The 19,100-nt window shown below is 43.9% G+C and overlaps 1 protein-coding gene across 18 annotated transcripts in view; it reads left to right on the top strand.

The window, feature by feature from the left end:
• Positions 1 to 18,456, top strand: part of CADPS2 (calcium dependent secretion activator 2) — a 333,758-nt gene extending 315,302 nt beyond the window's left edge. For all 18 annotated transcript variants that reach the window (XR_014555332.1, XR_014555333.1, XR_014555334.1 and 15 more), the window contains 2 exons: positions 14,203 to 14,307; positions 17,480 to 18,456. Coding sequence is in view for 14 of the 18 variants with exons in the window: in XM_083698926.1 (XP_083555052.1) it covers positions 14,203 to 14,307; positions 17,480 to 17,650 (276 nt within the window). In the remaining 4 variants the exon portion in view is untranslated. The remainder of the gene's footprint in view (positions 1 to 14,202; positions 14,308 to 17,479) is intronic.
• Positions 18,457 to 19,100: the final 644 nt, after the last annotated feature.

The following is a 19,100-nucleotide window of genomic DNA, read 5'->3' as shown; positions in this document are numbered from 1 at the left end:
AGTGAAATGTTGGAGGGTATGTATCAATGAGCGTTAAGCATGCCCAGTGTCCTCATGGAGCCATGGAATATTGACTGTCAGCAGAAAAAGAAAAATGTTCCCCTAGGAGAGGCTGGAAGGTGAATTCCTTACAACTTACAGTATCCCAGAGCTTGAAGGCCTGGCTAGCTGGCTGGCATCCAGAAGGGCAGAACTCCTGTTCTGGGGAAAAGATGCACTGCACTGCAACACCCTATTGCAGATCCTAATGGTAAACAGTGGCAGAAGGGTCTGTCCCAGCATTAGGGTAGCCAGTGTGACTGAGCTCTTTCCAGCAGATGTTTGATTAGGAAATGTAATGCCATAGGCTTTTTTTAAAGAATAGCTTCCATAACTGTTACTGGTTTAGGGTGACCATTTATGCATCACCAAAAAAGAGAGAGCGCACATTTGCACAAAATTTGCAGGTGCTATTGCTATGCCACTGTGTGTGTGTGTGTGTGTGTGTGTGTGTGTGTCTGCATTTCAAATACAATTCAAAATTGTTACGTCTTCTATTGCTTTCAAAGATACAAACATTAGTGGATTTCCCTTCCTCTCCTTCCATGGCTCCTTTTATAATCCACTCCCTCCCACATCTTCTTAGTTTTCCAATCCTTTCTGTTCTGCTCTCCTTATCTCTTGTTCTTACTTACTAACATCCTGCTAAGTTAATTGTCTGTTTATCATAGTTTTTCCATGTAATCTATATACTTATACAGTAGTACCTCGGGTTACAGATGCTTCAGGTTACAGACTCCACTAACCCAGAAATAGTACCTCAGGTTAAGAACTTTGCTTCAGGATGAGAACAGAAATCGTGCAGTAGCATCGCAGTGGTACCTCAGGTTAAGAACAGTTTCAGGTTAAGAACGGACCTCCGGAACGAATTAAGTTCTTAAGCGGAGGTACCACTGTATATTATTCAGTCCTCCTTAAACCATTTTCCATCTTGATGTCTTAGTCTACTGCTAATCCCGCATATTCCAACATTTTAAGGTGCCACACTTCTTTCGTTGGTACTGCTTTAAAGTTCATTTTACATTACTTCTTAATAATCTTTAATTATGCTGCAAGACCACCACATGTAGAGGAATGACCCTTCAACTTCTTTACACTTCCAACATTCCCAGTTCCGTATCTTTTTCATTGTTCCTTGTTCCAACAGAGGATGCATTCTTTTAAAGTGGAACACAGATATGACTACCCAATATTTGAGCTTGCCATTTGACTCTTTCTCTGTTTCCTATCTTAACTGCCTTGGAGGTTTTTCCCCCTTAGTGTCAAGTGGTATATACTTTTAAAAAAAAATTAATTACAAACTAAGGAGCTTGTGGTATATAGCATGGGAAAGGTTTCAGGCAGGATAGCAGAATATAAGGTAAAAGGTAAAGGACCCCTGGACGGTTAAGTCCAGTCAAAGTTGACTGGGGTTGCAGCGCTCATCTCGCTTTCAGGCCGAGGGAGCCGGCGTTTGTCCACAGACAGCTTTCCAGGTCATGTGGCCAGTCATGTGGTTTAGTCATCTAAACTGCTTCTGGTGCAACGGAACACCATGATGGAAACCAGAGTGCACAGAAACACTGTTTACCTTCCCACCGCAGTGGTACCTATTTATCTACTTGCACTTGACGTGCTTTCAAACTGCTAGGTTGGCAGGAGCTGGGACAGAGCAACAGGAGCTCACTCCATCACAGGGATTCAAACCACTGACCTTCTGATCAGCAAGCCCAAGAGGCTCGGTGGTTTAGACCACAGTGCCACCCTCATCCCATCACAGCAGAATATAATCTAGGCAAGAAGCCCAGGATACTTCTACGTATCCTGTGGTTCCAATAGCAGAGAGATATGTGCAAAGGGAACCTCATATATCGTGGCATGTGATTAAATGAGTTAATGCCATATCTTGCTTTTTCAGTTTGGATGAATTAGACCCATTTAAGATGGAAAGTGAATATCGAAATATCAGCTTAGTGTGGCAAGACAGAAGCATTTCATCAGTTGAGTGTCTGCAGCAGTTTTATTCCCAGGCAAGGGATAAGTGATGGCTTCTTTAAAAGAAGATGAGACAAATTGATGGATGACACGGCTATCAATGGCTGCTAGCCATGATGGTTGTGCTCTACTTTCACTGTTGGACACAGAAATGGTTCTGACAGGAAGAGAGAGTGCTCTTGTGTTCAAATCCTGCTTGCGGGTTTTCCTCAATTACATATTGAATAGCAATTTGCAAAACTGTATGCATATATACCGTATTTTTCGCTCCATAAGGTGCACCTGACCACAAGGCGCACCTACTTTTTTTGGGGGGGGGGGGGAATTCAAGGAAAAAAAATATTCTTTAAAGGGAGCGCTGAGCAGAGCCTGTATGCATCCCAGGCTCTGCTCAGCGCTCCCTTTCATGAGCTGCGTGGAGTGTGTGTGCGGCGCTTGCAGGCTTTTCCCCGAGAAGGGAGAAGGGAAAAGCCCCCAAGAGCCACACACACACTCCGCGCAGCTCTTTAAAGGGAGTGCGGCTTTTGGGGGCTTTTGCGAGAGGTGGGGGAAGTGGGAGAAACTCGCTCTGTCCCTTCCCCCACCTCCTGCAAGAGCCGTGCACTCTTTAAAGGGACCGCGGCTATCCCTGGCTTTTGCGGGAGGTGGGGGAAGTGGGAGAGCCTCACTCTGTCCCTTCCCCCACCTCCCGCAAAAGCCAGGGATAGCCGCGTGAAGACTTCCCAGGGCTTGTGGGGCTGGCGGTGGGGGAAGCCCGGTTTTCCCCCACCGCCAGCCCCAAAGAGCAGGTTGGGGAGCAGCAGAAAGGCTGAGTGCAGCCTTCCCGCTGCTCCCAGAGCTTGTGGGGCTGGCAGGGGAAACCCGCCCCCCCCCCCCAGCCCCAGGAACCACACATTCACTCCATAAGATGCACAGACATTTCCCCTTAGATTTTAAGAGGGGGAAAGTGTGTCTTATGGAGTGAAAAATACGGTGTATATTTCTTTGTGACTCTACGTATATACGTTTGGATATTATTTTGAGTCTTAATACCAATTGCATTGGGACATCCAGTACATATTATACTTTTGTAGTATACAGGGCTGCATTTGTTTTGATTAGATTCTGTTCTCTGTATTCCTTCCTTGTTGGATGCTGAGCTTGTGGGTTTTCCTCAGGCATCCGGTTAGCCGCTGTGAAAACAGGATGCTGAATTAGGTAGTCCATTGGCTTTATCCAGCAAGCTGTTCTTATGAGGAAGGAATAATCAACTTGTGACCCTGACTGAGCACTACTGATTGGACAGCAAAAGCCATCATTATGCTTTTGACACAATCACATCTGGGCCATTTTACAGCAAGCATCGGGCTGAACAGCTCAAATCAATGGCAACAGAGGAGGCCCGCAGGATGGGCCTGTAGTACAGATGTGTTGAACTCCCATCATCCTTGAGTCATTGTTCTGGCTGGGACTGTTGGGAGTTGAAGTGCCAGGGAGTTGAAGTCCCATCTGGAGGGTCACAGGTTTCCCACCCCAATTTCAAGGCGCTCCACCATTCTTGTATCCCACATTCTTCCCACTTTTCTCCATGGAAAGAAAATCCCCCATTCTAGGCAGCCAGCAGCATCCTAGATGCTTTTCTTCCCCAGTGAGGGGAAATCATATAAGGCTGTAACATCATCTTAGAATCCTCTTCTAGGATTGTTGTCAGAATCTTTTCACCTACAGCAGAAGATGATTGATTCTCCAAGCACCCAAATGTGATGGAAACAAACCAAGTGACTTTTAATATATAGAGAGAGTTAGATATTTAATTGCACTTAGTTAAGCTCTGTTTACTTACCCAAAGCCTCATAGTAGTACAGAACCAGTGTATTTAGGGAAGAAGAGTTCAACAGCTGTTGGAGTGGCTCTGTGCCCAAGGAGATTTGACTCTACTCCTTTTGTTTACGAAAAGAGGGGGGAAACCATCTAAGTAGAGGAGGCTGCCTTTGAATATATTTCATATTGTCGCCTTCCACCTCTTGCGGAGCTGTGTTGATTGAAAATCTCACGTAACATTAAGTGGGCGGTTGTCTGTCTGCATTGCAAAGCTACGGCTCGGTGCGCCGCAATATGGAAACTTTGCGGCGTCTGCTCAAGGGAGCTGCAGAACTGGAACACGGCAGGGCACTGAAGATCAGGTGCAAGGATTGGCGGAGAGGGAATTCCACGTGCCACTTCTGCAAGTCCCATAGTGCAAGAAGCATCTATGTTAGAACATAATATTTAAAAGTAGAAATAACATTGCAGGTGTCTAGGTCTGTGTTCCCCACCCCCTGTGCAGAGTTTTGATTCCATTCTATGCCTACCATATGCATGGGAAGGCACAAGGGATAGGCAGGTCGTAAACAATGCCATTTAAAACTGCATTAGTTGGTAAACAGATTGTTTTGCGTTAATTCTGGTTTCAACATAATCCTTTAAATAAGGATTTGCGCCAATTCCATTTCCACAATGAAGCTTTATTTCTTACTGCCAATTTGCTCCCGGGTCAGGTTCAGTTCTGTGAATTTTGTTAATTCGCTAACGTCTTAGGCCCAAAGTACCATCAGCATCATCTGGTCCTTTCTGCTCCACCTCAGTCTTTGAGATCCTCTGATGGGGCAATTTTTGTGGCTCCTCACACCTCTACTAGGGACTGAGTCTTCAGTGTGGCAGTAGAGATTTGTCAGAAATCATCCTTGCCTTTTTTTAAGGTGTCTCCTCAAAATGGCCTTATTCAGACAGACCTTAGCAATGGAATTTTCTTCTTACCAACCAGTATTTATTGATGTTCTCACCAAAGTTTTAATTTGTGCTTTCGCTCTTGTTGCAATTTTATCACTCCCGTTGTGATTTTGTGCAAGTGTGATTTATAAATATTTGAATGAATTGATGGGTGAAGTGGGGCTCATTGTCAGGACCCACTTCCCCTGGAACGCCATGCCCCTTGGTTTGGAGGGGGCTATATGGGGAGAAGGAGGTATTGTGAAATAATGGGTTGTAGCTCTGATCAAGCAACCCTTTGCGTCAGAGTACTGCACAAGGGTATCTGAATGAGGTTTAGCCCTGACACAGAAGTATACAGAGTGGAGCTCCTCCTCCTAAGGAGCTTTGCTTTTGGCTGAATGTGTTTTTTCCTAAAAAGCATGCCCATTTGTTGGTAGGCTGCCAGTTGCCCGTTCTCTTCCTAAAGCAAAGGGAGATAGCTGGGGAATGTTTTGAATGGGCTGCAAAACCAAAGCTCTCCATGCAACTCCCCTGAAAAGAGCTGTCAGCATCGTTTGGCTTCAAGGCGAAATCTCTCTCTCTTGCCCACACACCAATAGCTGCCGAGGGACTAAATCCCACTCCCAGCTAGCTATACATCTGCTTCTGAAGCTATGGAGTATTGTTATTGGTTGGAACCATAGTAACCCAAAGGGTGAAAGGGTCGAGATCCTTGGAAAGCACAGATTCTTCATTTCTCCCAATCTCGTTTCACTTCCCTTCCATACGGAGGCCATCTGTCCTCTAAAATCCAGTTCAGACCATGTGAATTGGGCATCGGTGGTTAAAAATATTTTGCATCATAAAATCACAAGGCGGTTTTTAAACTCTGCTCCCGATCCTCCCTCCCCACACATTTACACTCTCCAAATCAACTGTACTAACAAACCAAATGTAGGGTAATTGTATAAAATTAATTCTGACACAGGCAGAGTTTTACAGATGTGACTTAGCATTACAAAAAACGCAGTAGCGGGTGTTTTTGGTGTTTTTTTTTTAGGCAATATTAATTTCAAGTGTATTGACTGGAGACCATCAAACTATAAATTAGCTGATCTAGGATAATTAAGGAGGTGACACACACCATAATGGAAGATTGTAGGCGGTTTCAATTATGAAGTTGAACTTTGCAGGGGAAGGGTAGGGGGCTTAATAGGCCATTAATTTTCAACCACATATGCATAATGGAGAGCATCCAAATCTCTCTCTGATCACTTGCTCTTATACCTACAATTGCACATTTATATGGACAAAACAGAGGGTTTCTTTTGTGGGGGAGAAGCCTTTTATGTTCTCCCAAGCAGGTCTGTTTGCTTCCTTTTCTCCTTCAGCATAAAATAAAATAAATGTTTTGGGTGACCTTTAAATACTGTCTTAGATTTTATTTTGAAAATTCAGACCTTTGGAAAGGCGTTCTAGCCAATTATTTACGAAAATTCTATTTTATTGTAGAAAGGTAGTGAAAGGTAGAGGAGCCTGAAATCATGGGAGAGAAACATAAATGATGTACCGTGATAATGAAGCATGTTTATGCAAAGAGGTGTGTCTGTGTAATCTGTCGTTACTTGAGCCGTTCACCATTCTGCAAATGAACCAGTTGCTCAATAGATGTGATGATCTGAAGTGCTATCTATTTATATATGTATATAGTTGGTTTGAAAACTAACATGTTTCTCCCCCCGCATAGAATTTGGGTAGCCCTTTTGCCATCACTCTCTGCAGTGCCGTCGTTTAATATAATACTGCAAATGACAGAGACATTGTGGCTAAAATCCTAGGAGTTTTTTCACCTCCCTGGCTGTGCCTTAATAGGTAAACGGACAGAGCTTCTGGGTTTTTCTTTTTTTTTGTTTTTACCTGCATTTGATTAAACTAAGTTCTCTATTATCCATGCAATTACAAACATTCTTCTCTGAATCCCTGAGCATGTTGTTAATTCGGCCAATACTGCATTTTCACCCATCGCTAGACAACGTTGCAGCATCTAAAATAACAAAGTCTCTTATTTAGCGGCGTGCGGCTCTGCTCCTCAGCTCCTGCCATCTTAATAAAGCAGATCTTTTCCACTGAATGTGTGGTTTTGCCGTTATCTAGGACTGCAACTAACACCACGAAAGAGGATCCACCGGGATCTTTGCAGCGCTGGTTCCTAATCATGTAATATTATTTCACGGTTTGTGCTGTCTGCTGTCCCAGCCCTATTCATTTTGGGCCTGGCAGGATTGTGCCCTTAATTGGTGGGAAATGCCGCTCTGCTCCTTGAGAGGCAAAAGGTACTATATTCTCCTCCCCATCACCACCACCCGCCTTCCTCTTCATCAGTGACCGGTCGCCAGAAGAGCCAAGCCAAAGAAAATCCCTATGTGGTCTGGCGATTCAAAAGTAGGAATATCAGGACTCCGAGGTCTACGGCTTTGTGTATTAGTACATATTGAGTCTTCGTTCCAGGTAGCAAACAGCTGCATCTTTTTTTAAAAAAAATAATAATCTTTTTTTTAAAAAAAAATAATCTGCAATGTGTTTACCCCCCTCCCCAAGAGACAAATGTTCAGTTTAGTAGGCTCTGTCTCAGAACGTTATAGATTAGTAGTTGAGCGAGGTAGGGATTGTGAATATTGAATATATTTGTTTTGTATTTCCAATGGCCGGCCGAATAATGAAATTCCTTAACTACTTCTCTTTAACTTGGCTGAAGAAAGCTCGGTATGTTGCTAAATCTCTTTTCACCGGCACTGCCGAGAAACAACTTTAATCCTTGTTAGAAAATTGCCAAGTCTGAGGCTGACAAAGAGCTCATGCTTGTTCCATTGTTAGTGCTCCCGGGCCCTGAGAGTGGAGCCCTTTACAGCTGCGTGGATCCAGCCTGGCTCAGCTGTACTATTTAAGAGAGGAGGGTTTGTCAATTTCTATTGACAATGGAGAGAGTTTTTCAGCGCCTGTAGCAGTGCTGGACGCAGTTGGGGATCAACGCCAGCCATTCAAGCTGCACCCTCTTTCATTGCTTTGGTTTGTTAATTCAAGACTAAAGGTCCGCTGAGGGGGTTTAGGGTGTTTAAGAAAGCTGATGAACTGAAAGCGTTTACGGCCCTGGTGTGGCAATTTCCATAGTCGGTGGCAACTATTGGCACGGAGTGAGCTGTGTCCTTGTTGACCCTCTGGTTATTAAAAATGCACAAGTGCTGCGCTTCTCAATATTTCAACACTCTTTCATTGTCAATACCACCTTCTGAGCCCTTCAGCTTCTTACTTGCTCTAAAGATCTTCTTAGATTGGGTTTGAAAACTTCACCTTAAACACTAGATTAGACTGATGTTCTGTTTTCCGTGCTCCTGTTGATTTGTTGAACCTTCCTAGGGCTGGAAAGCAAGTAGCAGCTTGATGGAAAGACGGGTCGCTAATATGATTTACCAGTCTACAGTCATGCACAATAAGTGTGAATAAATACAGGGGTCTTGCAGAGTCAACCCTAGCCTTTCCTTTTTTTCCCTCTTTTTTTTTTTAACTTCAAAAGAGATATTTCAAGGGAAAATGAAGTAATACATGCCCTTACAGGAGCTGTCTGAACTATGTATTTGGGGGGGGGGGGGAGGGAGAGAACAAATTTTCTTTTAAAATGGTTGGCTGCTGTCATGCACTGGTGTGAAAAATATATATATAATATACACTTTCTGTTTTATTCCTGTGTAGGCAACAGCGCAGCAACAACAAAAAAGCAATAATGCCATAGAATTGACATCAGGGCACAATGTAATGCCTTTTCAATTTTCCCTCCTCCAAGCTCAGGGGAATGTGATTATTTGGGGTGTCATTGAAAAGTATTGTTGTTTTTACTGTAAGAACTTTGGAGTCTAGCATTGATGCGAAAGATAATAATACTTGTTTGTCTTAAAAACACAAAAAGCTTGCATACTGCCAGTGAACGTTGTTTGAGACAAATAAAGGTATAGCTTTACTGTGCTCAAAATGCAGAGGGAGTCTGGCTTCCTTAGCTTTCACCGCCGTAGCCATTTTATTTTGAAGGCTCCGGAAGGGAATGGTTTGGCTAAGATTGGTTGGAGTCAGAGGTGGAGCTTACAAATTTTGTTACGGGCCCTTCCGCTCCCACCCCACTGTCATACAATTTGAGCACTGCCTGTCCTTGTAAAGAAACATTACCTGTGGGTTGTCATTTAATTTAGTATATTTTTGCACTGAATATGAGAAGAGCCCTGCTGGTTCAGACCAAAGACCCATCTACTCCTGTTCTCACAGTAGCCTACTGGATAGAATAACTGTGGAGTTGGAAGGGACTCCTTGAGGCATCTAGTCCAATCCACTGCAATGCAGGAATCTCAGATGAAACATCCAAGAGAGTCTGCAACCTCCTGTGGGAGACTATTCCACTGCCAAACAGCTCATACTGTCATAAAGTTTTTCCTGATGTTTAGTCAGAATCTCCTTTCTGGTAACTCGAAGCCATTGGTTGGAGTCCTACCCTCCAGAGCAGGAGGAAAATAAAGCTTGATCCCCGTTACCTGGGACAGCCCTTGAGATATTTGAAGATGGCTATCATATCTCCTCTCAGTCTCCTCTTTTCCAAGCTAAACATCCCAAGCTCCTTCAACTGCTCCTGATAAGGCTTGGCTTCTAGACCCTTGATCATCCCAGTCACCCTCCTTGGCACACTTCCAGCTTGTCAACATCCTTCCTAAATTGTGTTGCCTGCGGGAAGCAAGCAGGAGCACAGCCAGCACTTTCCCTATTCGTAATCAGAGGTGACTGGTATTCAGAGTCATACTGCCTGCAATACTTGAGGGAGTGAGCAGCCGCCATGGTTAGCAGCCGCGGTGAACCTTATTGTGCTGTTCTGTCTTACACCGGGTTGGATCCCAAGATTTTGTTCCGTCAACAGGAGGAACCCTCCTGTAAGCAAACGAAAGCTTGGGATCCAACCGCAGCTCTGCAAGCCCTGTTTTGAGCCTGTGAGAGATTGGGGTAAGATCAAGCATGATTGGGACTTTAGCAGTGATGTGATTTCGTTTGGGAGGCTTTTGCAATCATCTTCAAAACAAGTCCGTCTGGTACAGCGGCAGTGTTTGCTGGGAAGATTGCACCCAAAATGTGCAATATACCTTCCCAAAGATGCTTCCGCAATTACAACCTTCGATGTGCATTGCCTCTCAGCCAGTAAGGCTCCGTTTGACTGTGTATCTTTATGCTAAAGTGAAAAAAGACTTCCCAGGTGTGTGTTCTGGATGCTGTAAGAAGCACGTCGGCGCTTCCCCTTTCAGGCATGGGGATTTCTTTAACCTGCCTTTATTTCCGAAAACCTTATGCGCATCCAAGCACCCTTTGCTGTAGGTTGGACAAATCCAACCTGCAAAATACTCCAGTCAAAAATCCTGTGGTCCTTTTGACTTCCAAATAGAAATGCATTCGGTGCTACACAAGGCTCGTTTTCTACTAGTAAGGAATGGAAGACAGCAGCAGTGTGACTTAAATAGAAATGGATATTGTAAAATGGCTATTAGAAATCATGATCGTGATTAACACTTCTCAGGGCTTTCCGCCCTAGTCTACCCTGCTACTTGCAACTAAATAAAAAGAAGGATCATGCTAAATGTAACATTCCGGACCCGGCGCTGTTTACCAGCTTATCCTGTCCAGTGCTAAACAGTGATTTTAGCATTTAAAGGTTCACAGGAAGGGGCAACAGCAAGCAGAGGGCCCTGTTTGATGTGTGTGCACGGGGCACATGGCATTTGTGTGTTTAGGGGAGTGACTTCGGCCAAGGTTCTTTTCTCTATTAGCCTCCCGCAACCCCATTAATTTCCTTTTCAGGGAACGACAAATCACAACACTTCCTTCGACAAGCTGCAGCTTGCTCATTTGTGCAAAGTGGCACCACTTCTGCTCCCGACTTAATTGTTTGATGCCCAGTCTCCTTTGCATCGCTAATCGACGGCCCGCAACGTGGGCCACTTTTCTCGTCGAGGGTGCCGGTCTTCCCATGGAAATGGGCAGCACTGGGTCGTGTTGCACACCTCCGAGGTTAATTCTTCCCAAGGTCTGGTTGATAAGAGAACAGATTGGGTCTATCATATTGCATGTAACAATGAATAGATACAAAAGACCAAATGGTGGTTGAGAGAGTGATCAGGTGAGCGAATTTATTGTCGCAGTGAATTCACTCAGATACCATCTGTTAAGCGACATGACACTCATCCCAATGTGGCTGACAGCATTTATTTGAATGCCACCTGTTATCCATGGATTTTAAAAATAACTTCTAATCAATAATCTTTTTAAAATATTATATATATATAGTGTGAACAAGACTCGTAAAAGCAAACTCTGCAAGGCACTCATCTTTTAATGTTTGCTTACTTCCTATAGCCGGGATTCAGCTCTGAAGAGAGTATGTCAGAAATAGATAATAAGCAAAAAAGAAACTCCTCATTTGCATATATTTGCATGCCTGTTCACAGCCTTTGCAGGTGCTAAACAACAAATGGTGGCTAGGTATTGTGTTCAACAATATCCTTATTTTGAAATAGTAACACTACGAAGCCTCAGAATTTATATTTCAAAATTTTAAAATCATGGCTAGCAGTCCTAGAGCAGATGGGCTTCGGCCAAAGAATCTCAGGAAATGTAATTTGTTAAGGGTACTGGGAATCATAACTCATAACACAGCATCATTGAAATGCAAAGCCAATCACAAGTCCTGCTGGGGGTTGTCTCCACTCAGGAACACCAGTCATGAGCTCCCAAGTGGAGTAGGTCCCTGCCGAAAACAGGGCTTGCCACCAGTGCGGAATTTAAATGCAAGGCCTACTGCAAGCCTGGCTAGGATCAGGTCTACTTTGGAACCTGCCAGATGCATCCGGTTCCCCAACTGCTGTTCTAGAAGTGCTGCTTTGGGACTCAGTTCCAAGGAATTTCCTCAGCACAAGCTGTATCGAAACATGTCGCCATTGGTGCAATTCCCCATTTAGCTGGGCTTTGAGCAGAAAGCATACTGGCGGGCTGTGAATGTTATCATTAGCTCAGTGGTATCTGGGAGTGTACTTGCCGTCGTTTCAATCTTTCCTTTGTTGCCAGGGCTTGTCCAACCAGAGAGACAAAATAGGCTCCCCCTTGGGGTGCCAAAAATCCAGGGGTGCCTGCTTGGGCAGCATGACAGTGCCTCTGCCTGTGCTTTTGGAGGAAGTGCACAGAGGAAGTTTAGCAGCTCCTTGGCTGGGTAATATCTTGTGCTTCCCAAGAGACACAATGGAAGATCCTTCTGATCTCCGCTGCCCAGAGAGGGAATAGACGAGAGGTTTTTTTAAGGGCAGGAAGTAAAGAACTGCCAGGCATTAGAAACCAAAGGAAGATGATTATCTGGTTAACTGTTCATTATTTAATATGCTGTTATTTCACTGCTCAGCCTAACATGCACATAATAAGCTGCAAGATGGGAGCGGCATTATTGATGTTGTTGATGTTGTTGTTGTTTAGCCAGGGCACCTTTCTTCAGCCCTAATTTCTACTTGCTTGGTTCTGGCTGCGTGTACTAAACCGTATTCATGTAGCCTCCACTCCCTGAAGCTTTGTGTTCCCCATTTCTTGTGTGTGCGCACATACACAAATATATACATACCCTCTCCTATTGTAAAGAAAGAGGAAAATATGTTAGGAAAAGAGGAAAAGGTTTAAAGCAGCTTCTTTTTTCCCCCTTTTTTTAAGAAAGCCCTGAAGTGCTAATTCTCTCCAAATGCAATTTTGCTCCAAAATGAAACCACCACTCTGTTTTTCATACTTTGACCACAGGGTTCTGTTTAGTAATTGATACTGAGAAAGACAGACGCTACAGAGGTGGTTTGTTTTTCTATTTTGCCTTGGCGACTGGTTAAATATCAATGCTACTTATTTTAGCTAAAGCCTTCCTAACATCTTCGATTAAGAACATTGAATATACCTAGTAAGCAACCAAGTAGTGCCCTGGCCAACTCCAAAATGCCTTTGCCTTTCCTTAGGTCAGTATTTACCTCATGGATAGGAACCTTTGGCCCACAAGATGTTTCTGGACCGCAGCTGCCTTTATCCCTGAGACCCATTGTAGCTGAAGCGGGTCAGGGTGCTCCAAACAGTCTCTCTTTTTGAGAGAGATTCAGTCACATCCCAGGCTGTGAAATTAGCTGGTTTGGAGCTCTTGCAAAAAACAACAACCTATTTTCCTAAAAGCCCAGACTTCCCAATAAGGGATGTGATTAGTGCGGTAGGAGAGCTGGGGGCGGGGGATGGAAATCACATCTGGCAACCAATGCACCGCTTTGGTTTCAGGTAAAGGTAAAGGGCCCCCTGACCATTAGGTCCAGTTGTGACCGACTCTGGGGTTGCAGTGCTCATCTCGCTTTACTGGCCGAGGGAGCCGGCGTACAGCTTCCAGGTCATGTGGCCAGCATGACTAAGCCGCTTCTGGTGAACCAGAGCAGCGCACAGAAACGCCGTTTACCTTCCCACCGGAGTGGTACCTATTTCTCTACTTGCACTTTGACGTGCTTTCGAACTTCTAGGTTGGCAGGAGCAGGGACTGAGCAATGGGAGCTCACTCCATCACAGGGATTCGAACCGCCGACCTGATCGGCAAGCCCAAGAGGCTTAGTGATTTAGACCACAGCGCCACCCGCATCCTTAGTACATGCATAGATGAGTCTAAAAAGCCCGGGACACAAATTTTATGGCCCTCTAGCGGCTATGGTGGCTCAGAATCACAGAATTGATGATTTTCAGGGTCCCTTCCTACCCCCTGCAATGCAGGAATATGCAGCTGCCCCATATGGGGATCAAACCTGCAACCTTTGTGTTATACATTATCAGTTCCCTCATCCCAATTTTAGCATCTGTCTGCCTCCCCACCCACCCTCTCTATTTCATTACACCCTTGGTAAGAGAGTGAGAACTGCAAAAAACGGCAGGAATTGTGTTTCATCGTCGGATGCCCTCTTCTTCCATTAGACTTCATTTCCCTTTTTGCTAAGTGAAACTTGCAGAGCTGTGCAATTTTCCCCTTCGTCTCCGTAAATAATCTTCTTCCCCCTACTGTTTTAGCAATCAGTTATTTCATGCGAGCGTGCACACGGAACACTCCTTTTTGCCTACAGATCGCGATGTGCGAAACACTCTTTCACATGAAGATGGCCCAGCTCAACGGCACTGAGGAGTTTTTGCTAATGCTAATTCGCGTGAAGACCAATTCAGGTCAAGTTTGCCAATTTCCTAGCAACGACACTTGCCGTTTTACTGACCGGGATCAAGGCATCGTTGACTTCAAGGGCTGATTTGCAGCCCGTTTGAAGGGTCCAATTTGCCTCTCGTCACTAAATAAATAATGGCGGACAGGACATATCTATATATATATATATATATTTACTGCCTCTTCTTTTTTCTTAACAGCAATGGTACAGTAACTCTATGAAAATCATATGCGTGTGGCTGGCTGATAGATTAGAACTGCAGCTTCATATCTATCAGCTGAAGACTCTCATCAAGATAGTGAAGGTAAATATATTAGAATTTGATTGCACTGCAAAATTGAAAAGAGAAGCAAACAATGAATTCTTCTGGCCTTTTTTTTTAAAAAAAAGCAATTTTATTGGTTTTTAAACTAACACAATAACCATTGAATACTTACCTAGCAGTACATCCAAGTGTTTGTCTCTAGACATAAACTGACACATTCAACATTCAAACATATTAATGTAACCCTCCACTGAAAATATTGAGTAATTGATATAAGGAGGTCTTGATTTTGGTCATTAACATAGTTAAAGAATGGGGTCCACATTTCTTGGAAGATATCTCTCTTCGTTATGCCTTTAATTGCCTTCTTGTGTCTGGTGAGACGCTCAGACATTGCTGTATCCCAGATATTGTGCATCATATGCATCAATATAACAATTTCCCCAAAGCTTTGAAGCACTTCAGTTCATTCGTTAGTTCAACTGCTGTAAGGTGGATATTCCACTTTTAAAAATGGGAGGGCAGCCCAATGAGTTCACAGCTGAGATGAGATTACATCACTTGTTCCAAACCTGTTACCCTTCAGCTGTTTTGAGACTAGAGCTCCCATCAGCTAGCTTGGCTGGCACTGATGGGAGTTCTAGTCCAACACAGCTAGAGATTGGGAACGTTGAATTAGTTCTTATGGTCTTGGTCTCAGTGATTTATGAGCCGCACCAAACCGGCTACAGCACTTGCTTGAAAGGGCTGAAGCAAAGCAATGCACTAGTACCCATCTTATTTGCAGTGAAAAGGTGCCTTTTAGAATTATCTGGGACCGGCAGAAAGAATAATTTGTTTAGTAGCTGAATCTGTGCTTCGCAATGGAAGTCACTCCAGCAAATCTAGAGTGGTGTATATAAGCCAAATTGTACAAGCAGCTAGCGTCTAATAAGCATGTCCCCGGAGGCCAGAACACTGCAGAACAGAAACCCAAAAGGCCACTTAATGAGTGATTGGTGAGGTGATTTAGTGGTCTGAAGGCCTATCTGAATCTGTTCAGCTACTTATCAGGTGCAAAAATGGAAGGCTGCACAAATGGAGATTGACTGATGGGAACATTTCCCCTGCCAGCAAATTGGATCCTACAGCTCCCAAGGTGATTTCAGGGGCCAAGCACCACCGAGTGGAATTTGTGTGAGTGCATACACGTAGCAAAGGGGATTTAAATTGCATTTGCAGCTCCTACAATTATTTATATAACTCTTTTATTATTAATATGGATCACTAGTTTTGCATGAGTAAAAAAAATTCTACAAAAGTAGTTTAAAAGAGATGAATTGATCAAGCCTTCAGCACGATCAACTGAAGAGTTTGCGCATTGAACTGAAGTCTTATTTTCCAGTTCAGAAGCACTAGTGTTTCTGGCATTCCTGCCACAGGCAGGGCCACGATTCGGCACACTTGCTTAGTTGTTAGCACTGGATCTCAATCTGGAGCCGTATTTTGGTATTCAGATGGTTGTTTATTGCAGTTGATCATGAAAAATATAGTCCTCGGTTCAGAATAATCATCATGCATCTAAAGGACATGTAAACCATCCAAGATGTGTTTCACTTTGGAAATGTAAAGCAATAATAAGTACGATCTTGTTTTTAAGCGCCTGTTTTAACATTCTTGTGATTTAAGGTTAACAGAGCACGGTCTTTTTGTATTCAGGGTAGTTGTCTCCCAACTCCGCAGATCAAAGCAAAAAGAGCCTTTAGAACAGTCCTGATTCCCAGTGGCTGTCAGCCCAACACCTTTGTAAGCCTGTATGTTTTGCTGCATGTGACAATGAAACGCAGCCTACATTGCAGCAATCGGCCAGTGTCTTTCATTAGTCCAGATTCTGCTGGTGGAACCATTGCTCGGGCAATTGTGCTGTACCTGAGCTATACCGTTATGGCAGAGCCATGTATTAAATTAAATATTTGTCCTTACTCAAGGCGAGCGATTCCCAGAGCTGCTGCTCTTCCTGATAACCTCCAGGAGAAAGCATCCCCAAGCCACACAGGCTATTGGAGAGTTGCTCATTAAGTTTAAGAGCCAGCTCATTCAAGACACAGCAATTACTTGATGAGAGTTTGATACGTTTCTTTGGAAAGCATGTGAAAGAATGCTACTTTTTTTTTTTTTTTGAAAGAGTGCTGTTTTCTTCCCTGTTTTTGTGTAATGCAGCTCTCTCTCTTACACACACACACACTATGAAAGGTACCGGAAAAGAACTTTCTGTTGGGAGATGTTACACTGAGAACTACTTTCAGGCTTTTTAGCACCATAAACAAAACATTTAAATAGCTCTCCCTTGCCTACAGCAATACACTCTGGGGCTTGGGGGCTGGGATCCCGTTCTCGTGTGTTGTGTTGAAGGAGGAAGCATAGCTTAGGGTTAAGAGCATGTGATTTCCATCCAGAACATTCCAGCTCCAATCCTTGACATCTCTAATTTGGGACTACAATTCCCATCATTCCTGCTTACTGGTCCTGCTAGCTAGGGGAGCTGTAGTCCAAAAACAGCTGGAGACCCAAGTTTGGGAAACACTGAGTTAAAGGATCTCAAATACAAGGCTGGCACAGACATCATCCCAAGCCCCAGAGGAGCTGTTGCCCTCCAGATGTTCTGGACTACAGCTCCCAGAAAAAATCATGCTACCTGGCAGATAGGCTGATGGGAGTTGTAGTCCAAAATATCTGGAGGGCACCAGTTCAGTGAACGCTGTTCTGAAGATGCCATGGTAGACTGCTGTGATCAAAACAGTCCAATGGTCTGCTTTTTACTTACTATTCCCTTTTTTTGCCAATTGATTCTTTTTGATTTTCCATATTGTTGTGGATTTGTTAAAACACTGAGCAAATTTAATACTTTTTCAACAACAGAAAGACTTCCCACCCCCTTCTTAGATGTGTCCATAATTAACCCTTATTGCTGCTTATATTTCATAGTTCTAATTCACATTCCATTTTTTCCTTTTATCCATCAGCATTAGTTAACATTTTCAATATTGTCACGTGAGGATTACGCATCCATTTATCAAGCCACGTTAATTCGCCAATTCTATTCCACATACCTTTTCCCAACCCTTTATCAGGCCTTCATTCCATCTGCCCCCTTCGACGAGACTGACATTTTTTGGGAGCTACAAAAGAAAAGAACTGACCCTTTGCTGAAAATATTCTCTTGTCGCTACAGAAGACCTATCGAGACTTCAGGCTGCAGGGCGTGCTGGAAGGAACCCTGAACAGCAAAACATACGACACCGTCCACAGCCGTCTGACAGTAGAGGAAGCCACAGTCTCTGTCTCTGATGGGAGCGGACTTCAAGGCATCACAATGAAGGACAGCGACGAAGAAGACGGCTGACCACCTGCTTCCCCTCATGAGTGTTTGTTCCGTAACTTGTCCTCACACTTCGCGTTTATGGTTTTGCCTTAATGCCCCGATGCTATGGTGTAAAATTCATCCCACTTGTGAGGGAGGAAAGGTGGGCTGGAAAGGGGGAAAGGGGGTGGTATTGGGGCAGGGGTGTTTAATGCCGAGGGCATTTTGAAGACAGTGGCCAGGGTGGGGTGGGGGTTGCATATTTTTCTATGTAGCTTTGCTTTGCACTTTTGAGAATGCCAGCATGGAGTGTGGGCTCCATCCCTTTCTGTTTGTCGCGTTGCCGTTTCTCTTCCTGTAATCGGACGGGAGAGCAGACATTGTACATTGCGCAATACTACAGGCAGTCATCACTGGAAACTGTTCAGAGCAGGCATTTCATTTGCAACAATTGCAGCCCGAAAATGTATTTCCCATGGTTTGTCGCTGTTGTGTTTTGTTTCTGTTGTCGGTCTCTTGCTTTTTCTTCATTCTTAGGAGACATGCATTTAAAAGAAAAACTTGGTCCCTAGTCCTTTGATTTTGCTTTGTATAAAAGGCAAGAGGATCTCCAAGGACTGCCAGGAAAAACACACACACCACTGCAAGTGTTGCATCTTCTCTCTTGCAAATTTAAAAACTTTCTCATCTCGTTGATTGTCCAGAAACTTGCCTTCGGTATTTCTACGTCTCTGTGAAAATTTGCAGGCAATAAGAACCCCCCTTTTCCCTCCTGTCATGACCACTTCTGTATCTAGCCCACGTTTGTACAAAGTTCCAAAATTAAAATATGTTTGCAATATTTGAAATCCTTCAACCTCCAGCGTGTGATTTGTTTTGCTGGCAGGAGAGGACAGTTACAAAAATAAAGTGCAATTGTTTCCTGGAGCCCTGCAACATTTGATAAAGTGTTTTTATATGAAGAATTACCTGAGTGGTCTAGCCTATAGTTTTTTCATTTAAGAAATTACTTGCATCTCTATATTCTCCGGTGATGCCTTTTCAAAAAGGCATTCTGCTTTCGTATACCTTCCCATAAAATGCATACATCTCTGCCTATTGATGACGGTTTGAATGGTTCCAAAGTAATCTGGAAGAGCACTAAGCGAAGAAGTTGGGGGCGGGTGTTACTTATGTTCCTAGTGACCTTAAATGCCTGGCCTTAATTTAGCAGTGAAGTGCTTTACTTCAATGAATTCCTTAAACAATTCAGAATCACTGTGGCTTACGCGACGGTTCTTTGCAAAGACAGGTCGCGCAACTTTGCGGCTGCTCTGTGAGCACAAAGGCTTGAAGGATTGAAAAGTAGTGAGTTCCAGAGAGGAGCTCATTGTTTTGTTTCGTTTTGAAGCGCTCATGTAAACTGCGCTGAACAAGGGCAAACAAGTTACACTTCAGCAGAGCTTGGCTCCTCCTCGAAGTGGCAATTACTCCTCGTTCTCCAAGAACTCTC

This window comes from Podarcis gaigeae (assembly GCF_964106915.1).
Source record: "Podarcis gaigeae genome assembly, chromosome: 10".
Classification (NCBI taxonomy): domain Eukaryota; kingdom Metazoa; phylum Chordata; class Lepidosauria; order Squamata; family Lacertidae; genus Podarcis; species Podarcis gaigeae.
The sequence above is the reverse complement of the archived record's forward strand: the minus strand, read 5'-3'. Positions and strand labels throughout refer to the sequence as shown.